This window comes from Marmota monax, unplaced genomic scaffold (genome assembly GCF_021218885.2).
Source record: "Marmota monax isolate L192 unplaced genomic scaffold, Marmota_monax_Labrador192_F-V1.1 WCK01_AAM20220418_F8-fsc00018, whole genome shotgun sequence".
Classification (NCBI taxonomy): domain Eukaryota; kingdom Metazoa; phylum Chordata; class Mammalia; order Rodentia; family Sciuridae; genus Marmota; species Marmota monax.
This window is the reverse complement of record NW_026692201.1, coordinates 5,596,940-5,614,737: the sequence shown is the minus strand read 5'-3', so window position 1 is coordinate 5,614,737 and position 17,798 is coordinate 5,596,940. Positions and strand designations below refer to the sequence as shown.

At 34.9% G+C, this 17,798-nt stretch overlaps 1 protein-coding gene across 1 annotated transcript in view; it reads left to right on the top strand.

Annotated features, from left to right (window-relative positions):
• The first annotated feature begins 377 nt into the window (after positions 1–377).
• Wdr41 (WD repeat domain 41) overlaps positions 378–17,798 on the top strand; it is a 48,022-nt gene continuing 30,601 nt past the window's right edge. The window contains exons 1-4 of the mRNA XM_058574264.1: positions 378–689; positions 2,814–2,929; positions 14,228–14,276; positions 17,515–17,650. Of these exons, the coding sequence (XP_058430247.1) occupies positions 639–689; positions 2,814–2,929; positions 14,228–14,276; positions 17,515–17,650 (352 nt within the window). The 5' untranslated portion in view covers positions 378–638. The remainder of the gene's footprint in view (positions 690–2,813; positions 2,930–14,227; positions 14,277–17,514; positions 17,651–17,798) is intronic.

Below are 17,798 nucleotides of genomic sequence, written 5' to 3'. Positions count from 1 at the left end.
ATTATCTAGTCTTTCAGAGTTTCCATTTCTTGATCTATAAAATTGGAACTATAGGGTTATTATAAGGATCCATGTAAAGCCTTGGTACAGCACCTGTGCTCTTAACGCATGACAAATGTTGGCCAGATTTATTCTGGTGTACACACGTGCCACCAGATTCGTGCAGATGCAGAAGCCTGTTGCAGTACACCTTCTCCAGCCCGCTCTTGGGAAACCGGGGGACATCTCCTGGTCCCTCAACCAAAGGAAGAATACAAAAGCCTAACTGGGAAGGCACTATTCCCTCTACCCTGCTGCCTCACTGGGCTCTCTAGTGTCTGTGCCGCTCACGTCCACCAGGGGACGCTCGGACTACCTAAGCTCCGGAGCCGACGGGCGGCGCCCTAGCGCGTGCTCACTCGGGACTCTGCCGCCGAAACCCTAGGCTTTGGCGGCGGCACCCCAAACTAATCCTCCGTGGTCAGGTACAGGAGCACTTTAGGAACAAAATTCCTACGCCTTCTGTGCTCTCCGCTCTGCACTCCTACGCCCGCAGGCTAATCTCCGGCGGCAAATACTAGTGTTTCCTTTGCGTTACTGCCCGGGTGGTTTTCGGGCTGACTGGGGCCTGGACCCGGCGAGACGCCGCCGCTGGCCGGATGTTGCGATGGCTGATCGGGGGAGGCCGCGAACCTCAGGGACTGGCCGAGGTAAACCCCGGGCGACTGTCCCTGAGTCCGAGAGGCCACACTAGCTGGAACGGTGACTTGGGCTCCCGGTCCCGGCGGGCTGGCCCGGGCGGGGCGGGGCCTGCGTGCGTGCGCGCGACGCTGCGGAGGCCGCGGGGCGCGGGCGCAGGGCGGCAGGCAGGGGCTCTCGGCCAGCAGTGCCCCTCTGCGATCCTGAGAGGTAGCCGAAGTCACTAAGGACTGGCTTGGGGAGTCAGCTGGTGGTCAGTTCTGGTGGGACCTGCTGCTCAGGTCTGGCTGCTTCAACCCGCCTCATTTCAGTGTAAAAAGTATCAGCCTGAACTAGAGACCGACCTGGGGCGACTGGAACGCTCCGCCCTGTATTTGGTGTATTTGAGTTGGAACCTCTTCCCAACGTCAACTGACATTTGCTGAGAGGATATAAAATCGATTTGGTTACCCAAGAACCAATTAAAGGATGCCATGTAAAACAATTAATAGTCTGCTTCCAAATCAAGAATATGATTTCCTAATTTAACATCTGTTTTTGGTTCCATAGTCACACTTTCTTCACGGGCTTGGATAATTGAATAGACCACATAATGTAATGACATTTACATTTGAAATGCAAGTAGAATAATTTTGCTGCCTTAAAAATGTTGAGATCTGGAATATTTCATATGCCTCATAAGAACAGAATTTCTGTTTAATTCCATTTTATTTCTCATAGGAAATATTTATCTAAAGTAAAAAAATTGGTTGTTGCTGAGTAAGCGACCTAACTTCTCGGTTTTAACTTCCTCATATCTTTGCAGTTGAGGTTTATTGCCTTTTTTTTTTTTTTTAAGAAAACATTTCTTCAGAAGTCTGAAGTCTTTCAGGTTATAGAAGAATTGTGGATGATTGAACCATATATGATATATATATATCAATTTGATATCTACTTGATTAATCATATAATTTGATTAAACAATCTTGCCATTCCTGCTAAGCTTTCATTTGGAAGAAGCAGTTTATACCATTTTTATTTTTCTCATTTGAACATTTGCTAAAAGGAAGACAGGATAAACACTGGATAACAATTGGAGAAAATTGCTGTTGTGAAGATTTTTTTAGAAAACATTGATACATGTTAATTTGTACATTTCTACCTGTAAAATTACTTCAGTTGTGTAACTGCTTTGAATTTGTACATTATCAGAACCTAATAATTTTACCTAATTTTATGTGAGAACTTTGTATCCAGGCTTCCAGGTTAAGCAATGGGTCTCAATCCTAGGGTGATTTTTCCCTCCAGGGTATGTATGGCAATGTCTGGAGACATTTCTGATGGTCACAGCTTAGGGAGTAAGGGAAGAAAATGGATGTCGAGTGTAGGTTGTATGGTGTTGGCATTTAAATGTAGAAACCAGGGACAGGGATGCTGCTAAGTATCCTAAAATGAACAGGATAGCCCTAAGCAACAAAGGATAATCTGGTTCAAAGTGTCAGTAGTGTCAGGTTTGTCTAACTTTGATTTAGAAGTTAAAAACAGGATTTTATCATGAACTAGTACTGAATTTGACTCCAGAAATGGCATTGAGACTGCTCTTAAAGAATTATTGTTACATGCACATGTGCTTAGCTGAGTGTCTGACATATGACCTATCACATAGTAGTCTGTAAATATTATCAATTATCTTTTATCAGTATTGAGTTGAATTCATGAATATGAATGATTTCATTCCTTCATGAATGATTCCATTCCTTCCTTATTCATTAGCAAATGTGTGAGTGCTTGCAATGGGGTATTTTAGTCTACATTTTACTCTTGATCTGCAGTTTTACTTCTGACAAGTTTTAACTGAGAAACACTCATTCTAAAATATTTGAGTTGGATTGGCCCATTAGTTTTTAAAGTCATGTTTATTAAGATTTAATATACATAAAATAAATTTGTAAATTTGTGACTTGAAAATAATAAAATTTATTAATTTGTGGTAAGAAAACTGTTTTATGTGGAATTGATAATAGGAGAATTTATACTTGATATTAGAACATAATTTTTATAGCTTTAAAAATCTTGTATTCTTAAGTATATACCATGCAGTTATAAATCATTTTATCTCTTTCTCTTTTGTTTTTGCCTTTTTTCCCCATTATAAGAAATCTCCATTACAGACAATAGGTGAAGAACAAACTCAGAACCCCTACACTGAGCTGCTTGTACTGAAAGCTCATCATGATATTGTACGATTTCTGGTACAGTTAGATGACTACAGGTAAGAGACTCCAGTTGTCTAAATGAAACTGTTTTTCTTTAGAAAGAGTTTTAAGGACAATTTAGATTAAAAACAACTATAACAACTATTAAATTAATCCACCTTTTCTAAAATTTCAAAACTCCATCTAGTAATTGGAGAAATGCAAACAATTTTAAAAAATGTAACAGTAGAAATTGAAATTGAGCTCTGCATCTTGGGGGAATTTTGTATCTAAAGTCTTTTTTGCCCAGTATCAGCTTGTCACATCTGGTGATTTGGAGGTTATATTTGTTTTGTTTTTTAGAGTTATCAGAAATATTTATGTTAGTTTATAAGAAGTGAATGACTTTAAAATTTGGATTGGAATTACAACTGCACATTAAGGTGATCCTCAAGTTTCACAACTGCACATTAAGGTGATCCTTAAGTTTCGCAACTTGAGGATCAGGGACAGTAGGAACTTGTAGACAGCTGGTCAAAAGTGTGGGTGGCCTGGGAGCCCAGATCATGGCTAGTGACTAAGGTGAGGGAAATATTATAGAGGACTGTGCCCTTTACCTGTGGGATCTGACCTAACTCCACATACAATCAGAACTGCACAGTACATAGTCAAAGTAATTAAATACAAATGACATTAAATAAATAAATAAATAAATAAATACCAGAAAGAAGATAAGGTCAATAGATAGCAGAAGTTTAAGTCAGAACTAGAAATAATTACAATAGCAGTCACTCGTGGAATCAAAAAAAAAAAAAAAAAGCAAAGGCAAACGAAAAAATTAAAGAATTAAAGATGATAGTGGAGGGCTGGGGCTGTAGCTGGAACTGAACTCAGAAAAGCCCTACACTTAGGATTATACTTTTGTTATAAAGGGTACAAATCAGGCCCAGCCAAATGAAGAAATGTATAGGGCGAGGCCTAGGAGCATCCCAAATGCAAAGTCTCAATGTCCTCAGCATCTGTTGCCCTTCTGGAACTTTAGTGTATATCCACCTGAGCTGTGAGTGCCTAGAGTTTTTTATTGAGGCATCATTGCATAGACATGATTGTGGGAATCACTGACTCCATGCTTTGAACTCAATCTCAGATTCCTCTCCCATCTTAGACCCCCACTAGAGGTTGAGAAGTCAATCTGATATCCTGTGGCAGTAGCACAAAGCCCAACTTTCCAAACTCAAGGTTCATCTTTCCAGTGTGGCCAGCCCCTATTCTCAAATTATCTAAGAGCCCACAGTAAGTCATCTTGATAGCACAAACTAAGATGTAGTGCAAGATACCCTTCCTGAATAATGAAGAAACTCCTATCACTTAGGACATTTCCAAAGGTTTAGAGGCTCTCTTATAGGAACCAAAGGCCAATGAAATTATTATACACTTTGTTTCCCAACTTTTGCTTGAAAAGGTTTACCTCATATTTACTATTAGCCTGTCAACACTGTTTTCTTTTTGTGATGCAAGCGAACCAAATCACAGTGTGTTAAACATAGTATGACAACTTTCAGGCTTTTTTTTTTTTTTTTTTTTGGTAATATTCATTTTAAAAAATATCTTTAGAGACATTTTGTTTATTTATTTGAATGATCATTTATGCAGGAAACTAAACATCTCTGCAAAGGTAGCATTTGGGGTACCTAAAGTTTTCTTATACCATATTTTACCCTAATAAGTTGTTAAGTTAGAAAAACATCCAGATAATTTCTTAAAATCAATAATATTTAGGCCATAAGAAATCCTAAAATCATCTTGTCTTGGAGAGTTAAGTAAATGTATATGTTCAGTAATAAATGTATATGATTTTTAAATTTTATATAGATTGTTAAGATACCATGTTCATGGCTGGCTGTCCTCTGTGAAGTGCCCTCTTGCTATTCTTATTGCATAGTTAGAAGAATAAATTTTAGGAAAGGCCAGCTTGTAAAATAATATCATTGAACAAATACTGACAGATAGTTGATTATATTTACTCCATAGTAGAGCTCATATATAATCAGTTATTCACTGATATAGTAAATATTCTATAAATTAAAAACTATAGATGAGTATATCAATTACCAATTGTCTTGGGATATCACACTGGTTTAAAACAAAACAACCATCATCTATTTACCTAATTATTCTGCAGGATGGCAGTTTGGGTCAGGCTTGGCTGGGTAAGTCTCTTCATCTGTACTAGAATTAGCTGATCTTGGCCAGGTTTACTTGCCTATCCATGGTCAGCTGGTAGATTGGCTGGGGCTGGCTGGTTTACAGTGGTCCCAGCGGGGGGACTGCCTTCTGTCATCATGTCCTTGTTCATCCAGTGTTCATGGAGTTCTAATGCCATCAGGAAGGCAACCCCTCAAGTAAGACACTTTTCATGTCTGCTTGCTGCCATTTCATTGGCTGAAGGAAGTCTGGAGTTGACTTAAATTCACTGAGTAGGTAAATAAATTCTCCTTTTGACGGGAGGAGCAACTATGTCCTATTGTAAATGGTGGATATAGGAAGAGGAAATAATTTGTGGCCATGTTTGCTATCTACTACATTGAATTTAAATGTCTACAATAGATGAAAAAGCCTTTTGGCTTTTGCATTACAGTGATGATATGATTTCATGAACAATGTTTAATTAATTTTACATGTCATTACTGTATCAAATTTATATATAACTAGTTGTGAAATATTTTAGTTGCAGACCTATAGAACTTTCACTCCATGTTTTGCTTTAAAAAAATTTAATTTTATAGTAAAAAAAGAACTAAAAGAGTCATTCTTGAACATAAGATACAAGACAGACATAAGAAAACCTATATATACTAAATATTTATTATGAAGAGAATTAAAAGCTTGATGTTTTTACTCTTAAATTTTTAAATTAACACATAATTTTGCATGTTGATGGAATGTTAGATAGTTTTGAATAATCTTTACTATTGTACATGTACATTATTAATACATTATCAAATCATAGAACCAGGGCTGGGTCTGTAGCTTAGTGGTAGAGTGCTTGCCTACCACTAGTGAGGCACTGGGTTTGATCCTCAGTACCACATAAAAATAACTACAAAAATAAAGTACTGTGTTCATCTAATACTAAAAATATAAAAAAATATAGAACTACATTTCTTGTTTTAAAATAAAGTTTATATCATTATACTTTTTATATTTTCATTTAGTTTTGTAGGCATTATATTCTGGGTTTTTTTTTTTGTTGTTTTTTTTTTTTGGTCAGCAGTTGTAATCCAGGTTTCACGCTTCAGGTCTTTAGATAATATCATTTTATTGAAAATTTTGCAGAAGGATTTTCTTGTTTTCTCGGTGGCTCAGCTAAAATCAGTGAGTGGAAAATTTTCTCAGATTGGTTTTTGAAGATACCAAATAAATCCTGTGTAACCTAACAGACAGCTGCCTTTTCTTTTCTTCTTTAGTATTTTTTGAACATGAAGTGAGGGTCATATTGATTGGGAGATCACTAAAGAAGGCTAAGCCTCAGCAAGAGTCTTCCAAAAAATGGACTGTGCTAAAATTGCATGTAATACTGTAGCATTTGACACATTAAACTAAACTGAGTTCATAACACATTTTAAGAATAGTTTTCTCTGTTGCTTATTTGACCATTCCTTGCTCCTCCAGGAAACATACAAGGTTATGTAGGATGGTGATCATGACTGGAAAAGAATCAGATGACCCATGAAGTGCCAGACTGGAGAACAAACATGCCTCTAGGGTGGCTGGTGGAGCTGTACATTCACAAGACAGTCAACACAGTATAGTTTGATAATCCATTGAAAACAGTGTGCTTCATCTTTTTTTTTTTTTTAGTTGTAGATGAACATCACATCTTTATTTATTTTTTATGTGGTGATGAGGATCCAAATCAGTGCCTTACATGTGTGAGGCAGGCACTCTACCACTGAGCCCCAGCTCCAGCAAGAAGATATTCTAAAGAATATTCTTTCTCCTATATAGAGAATAGAGATCAGTAGTCAAGATGACGTAGATTCTTCTAATTCCTAGGAAGCAGACTCTAAAAGGGAATTAAGTATGCAAAAGGTTTATTAGAGAGAAGTGGCAGTGAAAGAAGGAAGGAGGCAGGATGGGGATGGGGGAGCTATGTCAGACTCTGATGCAGATGTCACAGTCTCTGACAGCCCGCGATGGAGGAAGGATTACCCCTGAATGAAGTTCTTGTATATATGGAAATAACTAGGCCTTTATACGTTTGCTGAGAGTCCTCTAGGAAGAATGTGCCCCTGGCTTCTATCATCTTGCTTAACTCCCATTGCCTGGAACCCCAGTGAGCTAGTATGATTTTTGACTTGAAAGCTGAAATGGATCTTGAAGTCAACAGCTGGAGGCAGTCAGATAACTGCATTCTTCACAGTTGGGCAGCTATTCCTGTCTTGAAAGGGAATCTAGAAGGTACATCTTTGGGTCTGCTATACTTCTATAGGTGTGAGCAGTGCTACTTAATTTTTTTTTTCTTTTTTGGTACTGGGGATTGAACCCAGGGGTACTTTGCCACTGAGCTATATCTCCAAACCTTTTTATTTTGAGAATTTTTGTATATGTTAAATTCTCCTTTAACTCAAAGGTGTACTTAAAACGTGGGCTTAGATAGCATCTTAACAGAAGAGCAATCAATTTATAGAGAAGTAATAAGATGAAGGAAGGGTCTTTTGAGTGAATTGCAGTGGCAAATTGTGAGAAGGCAAATATATGGGGAAAACTAATAGTAGATAAGGGCCAGTTGTAAGGTTTGTTTGTGCAGACTTTTTCTTGGTGCCATCTCATCTCCAGTGATGAGGTGGTTATGCCCTTCCTGCTATGGGAAATGAGGTAGGAGAGAAGCATGTTCACAAGGGTGATTTTTGTTCTGTTTTCCATGAATATGGGGAAGGTAGAGAGCGCAGTCTATGTCTTTTTCTCAGCTGCCTTTTGCTGAAAATAATTCTTATATTAGAATGGTGTATTTGGAGATTGCATACTCTTAATCCTTTCAAATGAAATAACAAATTTAGGTAATGATTTTGATGGATATTACTATCACAAAGACAAATACAAAGACTGACAGCAATTACAATTCCTGAGGGAGTTTATAAACTGCCAATTATATGGTTTTACCAAAAAGTCAAATTTGAGTCTGATTAAGTTTTTAGATCTAACTATCAGTCTACTAAAAACACAGAGGGACAGAGTTGTATGTTAAATGACACTAAATGGGGAAACTAACCAGCACAAGAATTCAGAACAGACCAGGAACAGACTATAAGAACTCTACGTGACAGATAACCTTTTTCCAATAAATAAATTGCAAGGAAAATATATATGGAAACTGTCAGTAAAAATAAAAGAGACTATAGAAATACATCAACTAATTGCAATATATAGACTTTATTTGAATCCTATTTCTAATAAGCTGTTTTAAAAATTATGAAACAATCAGAGAAATTTCATCACTGGGTGGTAACAATAATGAAGTAAATGTTAATTTTAAAGGTGATATAAGAGTCTTTATGGGGTTGGGTTTGTGGCTTAGCGGTAGCATGCTCATCTGGCATTTGTGAGGCATTGGTTTTGGTCCTCAGCACCACATAAAAATAAATAAATAAAATAAAGGTATTGTGTCCATCTACAACTAAAAAAAATATTAAAAGAAGAAGAGTCTTTATGAATGTTTGTACCCTGAAATGTTTACTGATGAAATGAGATAACATTGGCTCTGATGTGCTTCAGAATAATCTGCTGAAGAGGCATTGGGTGGGGGACAAATGAAACAGTATTGTCCATCATTTGATAGATATTAAAGACAGGTTGTGAGTACATGGAAGATTTTTATTATAATTATACTACATCATATAAGACAGATATTATATTATTGTTTTTAATGTACAGTTAAATAGTCTCTCCATTTTTGTATATGTTAAATTCTCCATAAAGAAAAGTTTGGTTTAGAGGAAATTAAAATGCTGATAAAAAGTTAGATTAAAGGACCTGACTTTGATGAACAATCACAGTGGGTTTGCTATGCCTCACCCTGAGGTAGGTAGACTCATTCACTGAATCACTGGGTACAGCTGTACAGTTGGAAGCCTCCTACTTATATGTAGGCTTGCCTCAAAAATAAGAACAGACCACAATGTTCTCTCTGTATTCACAGACAGATCCTTGGAGAATTCTCAGAAGAGGCTAGTCCAATTCATTCTGACTGTTACCTACATAGTGGGGCAGAGAATGAGACTTGTGTTAACATAATGCATTTTCTTTTTTGCAATGCTGGGGATCAAATCCAGGGCCTTGCACATGCTAAGCAAATGTGCTGCCACTGATCTACATCCCCAGCCCACATAGTAATCATGGAAAAAAAGTTTTAAGTTCAAGTAATTCTAATGAAAGAATCAGTGGCACCAATATCTATGACTCCTGAAAATGCTTTAAAGTTCTCTTCAACTTCTCTTATAAGTCTCTAGCTGCATACTTTTGTAATTTCCTTCAAGTAGTTCTAGCATACAAATGAAAATAATTTTTAAATGGAAATTGTGTTATTTTTCAGTTTTGTCTGTTTTCTGATAACAGCATTTTTTCAATTTTATTTTATTGTAAAATATAACATTTTAATTTAATAACGCATTAGTACTGGGGGATTAGTTAGAAAGTTAACCTCTGGGACTGCCTTAATCATGTTCTATTTTGATTTTTCCAGTAGTTTACAGTTATGCATGTATTTAGTAGAATAAAATGTACGTTCAAGTGTTATGCTTTTTATTATATCCTTTAAGATTATATTTGAATTTGTAGGGCCTTTGTCTTAATTGAAATGCCTTCACATGAGTAATAACTATTAAATGAGCATTTAAGTAATAGACATAGAATTTATTTGTGAAACCATTTTGTTTTATACGAATCTTTGTGAAACTCTGTTGTAATTTCAGCACACAATTGGTAAGGATAAGAGTAAGATGTTCAAAAAGGTGTTGAGGGAAATGATTTCTGAAAATTTAAATTATTGTGAAAATTCTCAGTGGACCCTTGATCTAGATCTGGTAGTATCACTGATAATGTTAGACTGAATTCTCATAGAGCAAGAACCATTTCTTATTGGTCCTTATTTTCAGAATATAGCATATATACAATTAGTGCTTAATTAGTATTTCTTGAATGAATGAGTCAATAAATTTACTCATTGACTCAATAAATTCTCATAATTAGTAGAAGAGAATATGGAACATTGTAGAAGGTCTGCAATAGGTCTTTGTTAAACCGTGCCTCTCCTTGTTAAACTTGTTTTTCATGCATGTAATTTTTCTTGTGTGTGTGTGTGTCATTTGTACAGACTCAGTACTTTTAAAAACTTGGTTTCGAGATGAAACTTAAAGGATATACATAGGAATTAGATGGGAATATGGAAAAAATAAAAAGATTTTATTTTTGTGTGGTGGGATTCTGGGTTTAAAAGTTTTTAATTTCTATTTTTGTTGTAATAATATATTGACCCATTAATAATGATAAAGGAAAAAATGATGTTATATTAATGCCATTAAGGATTCTATTTTACAGAGCTCTGTAACACTTAAGTATTTGCTTATTCATGCCTTTATTCATTTGACAAGCATATCTTTAGCACTTTAAACCTACCAGAGATAATCAGAAATTTGTTAGACTATAAAGTGTCATGAAGATTAATAAATATGGTAATTACTGTGTTTTGTTCCAAAAAGCATATTGTTTCTTAATCTTTAATATCTCTAAAATTTGGACATGTTATCTCATCGATGGTATCTTTCAGTATAATTGGCAACATTTTTTCCTTATTGGTACATAATTATAGAGAATGTTTTACACACTAATATCTTAGATTTGTTGAAATATAGTACATTTTGAGAGCTCAAGGCAAGAGTCACATATTATTCTTCTTAAATTTCCCCAAACCTTGTGCAGAATTTCACTGAATACATTATTCTTTTCAATCAATACATTTTGTGCTAAATAGTAAAGAAACATTTTTCTCAAAATCTTATATTGAGGCTTTAAGTCTTTGGATTCCATTAGAGTATTGTTTTGAAATATCAGTATATAAAATATTATGGCAATGTATAAAGTCACCATTCTTCCTTTCACTAAATAGCTTAAACCTTACTGACATTTTACTTTTTTCTTTTTTTTTATATTTCATTACTTTCTTTCAGCAGTTACAATATATCTTATTAGGAATTATTGAGTTGAATTTTCATTTTTTGATAGGGAGATGTTTGGAGTGTGCTTGGCTGACTAGAATCTGATTGTACATGGCTGAGATAGTGCATCAGTTTTTAGTTATTCTTCATTTTAAGAGGGCTAATTGTAATCCATGAATGATCTCTTAACCATTTATGAATTCTTTTATGAGAGATACTAATATGTAGCTAAGTCATACTGGTTTGCATTTTAAAGCTTTATGTTTCCTGTTTGGAGGCAATATCAATAAATACTGAAATGACTAAAAAATAAAAAAAGGCAACCATGGAGGAGAGAAAAAAATATATATATATTTTAAAGTCAACCATGAGAGGATATAAAATATGTGTGTGTGTATGTGTGTCAAAATTGAAAGGCCTGAGTAAGCTGCCAACTGGGTAATTGACCTCTGAACAATAAAAAATTGGCTGTGATTTTATGCATTACTATTGAGCATTGTTTAGATTTAACTTTTGTTCCCTATTGATTGAATTAAAATTTGAGGTGGAGTGCTCTATAACTCGTTTCTAAACTCTTGGTTGTTATCTTTCATTGTGAACTCATCTCTCATTGTGAGATTCAAACATGATAAAACAATAATGAGAAGTTAAAAAGCAGGGTTAGAAAAAAGTATGTATTTTAAACCTACAGCCTTCTAAACGGGAGAAAAGCAATTATGAGAGTTTAAAGAATCAATAGAAATTGATGTTTTATACCAAAGAAAACTCAAGACCTGAGTGCTGCCTTCCATGCCGTTACTATACAAATAAAAAGAAATCAATAGGCTCAGAAACGTAAGGTATTAAAGATTTACTTCCAGTGACTACTTTTGATACTCAAGGCACTGTTTAGTATTTGGATTCAGAAAATGTATGTCATTAAGCATAGGAAATTATTTTTTTAACTTAAAATGATCATTTTTCTTTTTAATCAGATCTTTTATCTCTTACATTTTGAAATAAATATGAATGTTAGGCGTGAATTTAAAATGAACCCTTTGTGTGGTTTCTAGCTAGTTAAATGAAAAGCCTTAAGGTCCTTGAAATTAAAAATATAGTGTTGTATTAAAGAATTATTGATCGGCTCCATCTCACTGTGTTTGACAAATCTATTTCCAGGGTAACCTCTTAGCTCTAACAGTAGGAGATCTAATTGTAGAGTTTTGAAATGAGTATGGAACTTATCCGAACCAGTGAAGACAACATTTTAGAAAGGAAAGTTAAAAACAGTATGAGAATTTTCAATTTGAAGCACAGTTTGGAGTGTTAAAGAGGTGTTACATGACTGAAATCATGAGAATTTATGTGTCTCATGTGGGGGGGGGTTAACATGAGATACATAAGTTCCTACAAGAATTGAAGCTCTTGTAGGAACAAAGTGATTTCTGTGTTCTGTACTTTTCTCTTAATGATATGTGTCCAACCAACAATGTTCACTTAAATGGAGACATTTAAGGCATACCCAGATTTGCGAAACCCATTAATCATCTTGCAGGGAAGTACATACAACAAATTTTGTAAATGTCATAGTTGTTGCTGGAATATCGTTTGTTAATGGTTATGAACCATAAGAGGCCAGGTATATGCAGTTCATAGCTGGCTGTCTTTTGCCCACATCCTGTGCGGGCAGTGAAATTTGGGGTTCCTTTCCGTGAAGTGGGCTGACTGTGAAATAAAAGCTAAGAAAGAGAAAATGGCAAAGAAACCACAGGACACAGGAAATAATTTTAGAAAGCCGGGGTGGGATGGCTCTTCCATTTTAGGGATCATGCTTCCACACTGGAAAGAGAGCAAGAGAGCCCACGCTTGCTTTATGTATATGGGGGAAGCATCAAAGGTTTTCCATGGAATGTTCTTTGCCAAATAAGGTAGAAGGTGGTCTGTCGAGTTTCCAACAGGTTACGCCCCACTTCAGAGAGCAGTCTCCCTAGCTGAGCAAAGACAGAGGTCACATGCATTGTGCAATCCATTGAGTGGGAGGAGTCACAAAATAGTTTGCAATGCCAAACCTAAATCTCCCTGGCTTAAGGTCAAACGAAGATGCTCAGATAAACTCAAGTAAGTCATGAGTGGCATCCCACAGCTGTCTATACTACCACTTCTTTCTCTCATTGAAAAAATCAAATCTGAATTCAAGTGGATGAAAGTGATATTTGGGGGACAACTTTGAACTGATTCTGAGTCATTAAAATTCATTTATAAACTTGTGTTCTACATAATTAATAACATTGACATACTTACAGTTTGATTTTTTTTAATACCAGCATGTTAGTTTAATGCTTGGTTTCTTGATCTTGTTACAATAGTTTCTATGATGAATAATCCTGTTTGACAGATTATTTTCTTGACAATTATTTGTGTTAAGGATGCCTTTTACTCTACAGAATGTAGATTATTATTCTTATATTTATATAGTGAGAATGGGAGGTAAAGTAGAGATAATCTGTAACAGAGTTTATCACAACTCTTTTTTCATGCTATGAGACAACTTTCTTTTACCTCTTTGAATTTCAAGAATCTCTGTTAAAAACTGCCAACACAAAAAAACCTCAAGCTTTCCAAACCAAGAACACAACTTTTGTAGAAAGACCAAGGAGCCAAGATAAGCAAAGGAAAACTCTTGCCTTGAAGTAATAGAGTTAAAATACCTTTACAGAGAAAATAATAGAAATAATGAAATTAAGGACATGATTCTGTTCTATCCCTGCCTGGACTGTTATTTCCTGTCAGTGAAGCTGTTCTTCTTAGTTTTATTTCATTATTCAGAAATTTATTAAAATCATAGACTTTACATGGGTTCAATCCCCAGCACTAAACAAACAAACAAAACCCCATAGACTTATAAACAAGGAATGACTTCAGAGGTCATCTATGTGTAACCTCATGTTTACACTAACAGGTTATTTTTTGTAGCCCTATAAATGTGGTTTAATCTTTGGATCCTTACTACTTGGCACAGAACTTTGAAGGTATTTTACAGATATTTGTTAAATTAGCTTAAAGAACCTATTCTTCATTAATATTAGTAAAATACCGTTGATAAGACTTGATAGTTCCTAGTTAATTTGGCAATTAAATTTCATCAGTGATTTTTTTTTCTTGACTTTTTTTTCCTCTAACTAGATTTGCATCTGCTGGTGATGATGGAATTGTAGTCATTTGGAATGCCCAGGTTTGTATTGATTATATATGAATCATGTACTAAACATATGACAATATAGTTGTGTATTAAAATATAAATATTATAATGGGGTATATTTGCATAACATTGTGATTTGAGACTGATCAATATTTGAAAAGACCTACTTGGATAATTTCATTTAACAGGACCAGTATTTCATAGTAAAGAGGGCAAGTTTTCATGAGAAATAATTGCTGTTTTTTAAAAATAAGTCTTAACCTTTTTTAGAATTAATTTATTTTTTTATTTGCCCTTTTTAGTTTTACACGGCAGTAGAATGTATTTTGGCATATTATAATACATGGAGTATGACTTATTCTATTTAGGATCCCATTCTTGTGCTTCTACATGTTATGGACTTACCCTGGTTGTATATTCAAATACAAGGGTAGGAAAGTTATGTCTGATTAATTCTATTGTCCTTCTTATTCTCCTCCCCATCCCTTCCTTTCGTTTCCCTTTGTCCAATCCAATGGACTTCTGTTTTTCCCCTCCCTATGCACAGTTGTTGTGGGTTAGCAGCCACATTATCAGAGAGAACATTTGGCCTTTGGTTTTGGGGATTGGCTTATTTCACTTAGCACGACGATATTCTCCAGTTCTGCCCATTTACCAGCAAATGCCATAAAAATCATTCTTAATGCCTGATAATATTCTGTTGTGTGTGTGTGTGTGTGTATAAAATTTTCTTTATCCATTCATCTGTTGAAGGGCATCTAGGTTGGTTCTATAGTTTGGCTATTATGAATTGAGCTGCTGTAAACATTGATGTAGCTGTGTCACTGAAGTGTGCTGATTTTAAATCCTTTGGGTATAGACCGAGTATGGGATAATTGGGTCAAATGGTTGTTCTATTCCAAGTTTTTTAAGGAATCTCCATACTACTTTCCATAGTGGTTGCACCAGTTTGCAGTCCCACCTTTCTCAATAAATGAGAGAACCTTTCTCCCCACATCCTCATCAACATTTATTGTTACTTGTACTCTTGATAGTTGCCATTCTGACTGGAGTTAGACCAGAGACCCTGAGCTTACTAGGAGAAAAAGTAGGCCCAGCCCTACATCATGTCGGCTTAGGAAATGACTTCCTCAACAAGTCTACTAAAGCACAAGAAGTATAATCAAGAACCAATAAATGGGATGGTATCAAACTAAAAACTTATTCACTGCAAAGGAAACAATCAAGAACATTGAACAGAGAGCCTACGGAATGAGAGAGTGTCTTTACCACCTGCTCAGATACAGCATTAATTTCCAGGTTATACTAAGAACTCAAAATACTTAACAGCAACAACAACAATAACAACAACAAAAAATAATTAATCAATAAGTGACCAAAGGAACTGAATAGGTACTTCACAGAAGAAGAAATACCAATGGTCAAAAATGTATGAAAAAATGTTCAATATCTCTAGCAATTAGAGAAATGCAAATTAAAACTACACTGCGATTCCATCTCATTCCAGTCAGAATGGCAATTATAAAAAAGTTTTAATCTTGTTGAACAAAATTTAGATCATCAGCAACTATGCACTGACTTCCAGAATGAATCAAGTATTGATTTTTGTGAGAGCCACAGTTTTTATTTCAGTATTGTATGATATCATAATATAGCATTCTTCTCACGTTTGACTTTAATAGAATGAAAGAAATATTTTTTTCAAAATATATAAGGCTTCACCAGGTTTCCCCAAGGCTTCTCTTCCTGATCCTTTGTTTCTCAAATTATTATCTTAGTATTTCTCTTCACTTACATTTATTTTGTTGTTATCTAGTCTGTCAGATCCGTGTTAGTTTTTTTTAGTGGCTTTGCCTATGATTAAAACAACTGTTTGGGCTGCGGCTGTGGCTCAGCAGTAGAGCGCTTACTTAGCACATGTGAGGCCCTGGGTTCGATCTCAGCACCACATAAAAATAAATAAATAAATAGATAGATAGATAAATAAATAAGTTATTTTAAAAAAACAAACAACAACAACAAAAAACTGCTATTTAATATTACAGTTTCCTAATATCCACGAGGGATTGGTTCCAGCCCTCCTTTCCCATACCAAAAATCCATGGATGTTCAAGTCCCTCATAAAATGGTTTAGAATATATATACATACATACATATAAAATATGTATTCTTATACTAAACTCATGTTCTTTAAATCATCTCTAGGTTGTATGTAAATGCTATATAAATACTCATTACATTGTATTTAAGTAATAAGGACAAGAAATAAAAGTTTATACATGTTTAGTACAGACACAATTTTTAAAAATATTTTCAGTACAAAATATTTTTTGGGTGTGTGCATGAGTCCTCCAACTATTTTTTATTTGGTTGAATCCATGGATACAGAACTAGTAGATACAGAGGTCCACTTGTACTTTCACCACATTCATGAAATCCTGCAACCTTGAAAGATTTGCAATTTATATTATATTTACATTTTATTTTTGTATGTTTGTTTCTTGGGAAATCAATGGTAGACTAATGGAGGTAGACATTGAATGGGTAGGGATAGAGGCTGGTATTAAATGGAGTGGAAACTAACTATAAGTGGTTAGTCAGTGCATATACACATATACACACACATTATTTTCTTCCACAACTCATAACCAGATAGAGTTAGATAACATACATGGATAATAATGACTTTCTGTTGTTTCAATACAGATTAAATTGCTTATTATATTTGCTTCATTTACACAATTCTTAAAACCATAGGAAAGGATATTCCTTTAAATTCTCTAAATATTGAAAATATTGCTACCAGTTGGCATTTTTCATTAGAAAATTATCAAAATTATTTTTTGCTTTTCTCTCAGCACTTGTTTAGATTCTGTTCAATTGTTTTAACTCAAGTTATGTCTTTTTTTTTTAACTATGATATATTTATTGATTCATTTTTTTGTTTTTGTGGTGCTGGGGATTGAACCTGGGGCCTTGTGTGTGCTAGGCAAGCACTCTACCACTGAGCCACATCCCCAACCCTAAAATTATGTCTTGAATGAGTAATTTTAAACAGAATATATGTGTATTTTATTAATGGTGTTTCTTTTTTTTAAGTTGTTGATGAACTTTATATGTGGTGCTGAGAATTGAACCCCGTGCCTCACATATGCTATATAAGTGCTCTACCACTGAGTGACAGCCCCAGCCCTCTTCTTAATGTTATTTAAGATTATTTAAATTATGAAAGATGAACCTATTAACATTTTTTTTTTTTTTTGTATTTTAGACAGGAGAAAAGCTTTTGGAACTCAGTGGACACACTCAAAAGATAACAGCTGTTATTACATTTCCTTCCTTGGAATCTTGTGAAGAAAAAAATCAACTCATCTTGACAGCCTCTGCTGATCGAACAGTTATTATATCCTTAAATCTAGAAGAAAGTGAAATAGCCACAGTGGCCCAAGGGACAACTACATGCATTATCAGTCTTTAGACTCTAGGGGCCTATCTACCCTGTGTAGCAAAAATGATTTTATTGTAGTCTTCATAAGACACTTCTTAAAAGTATTA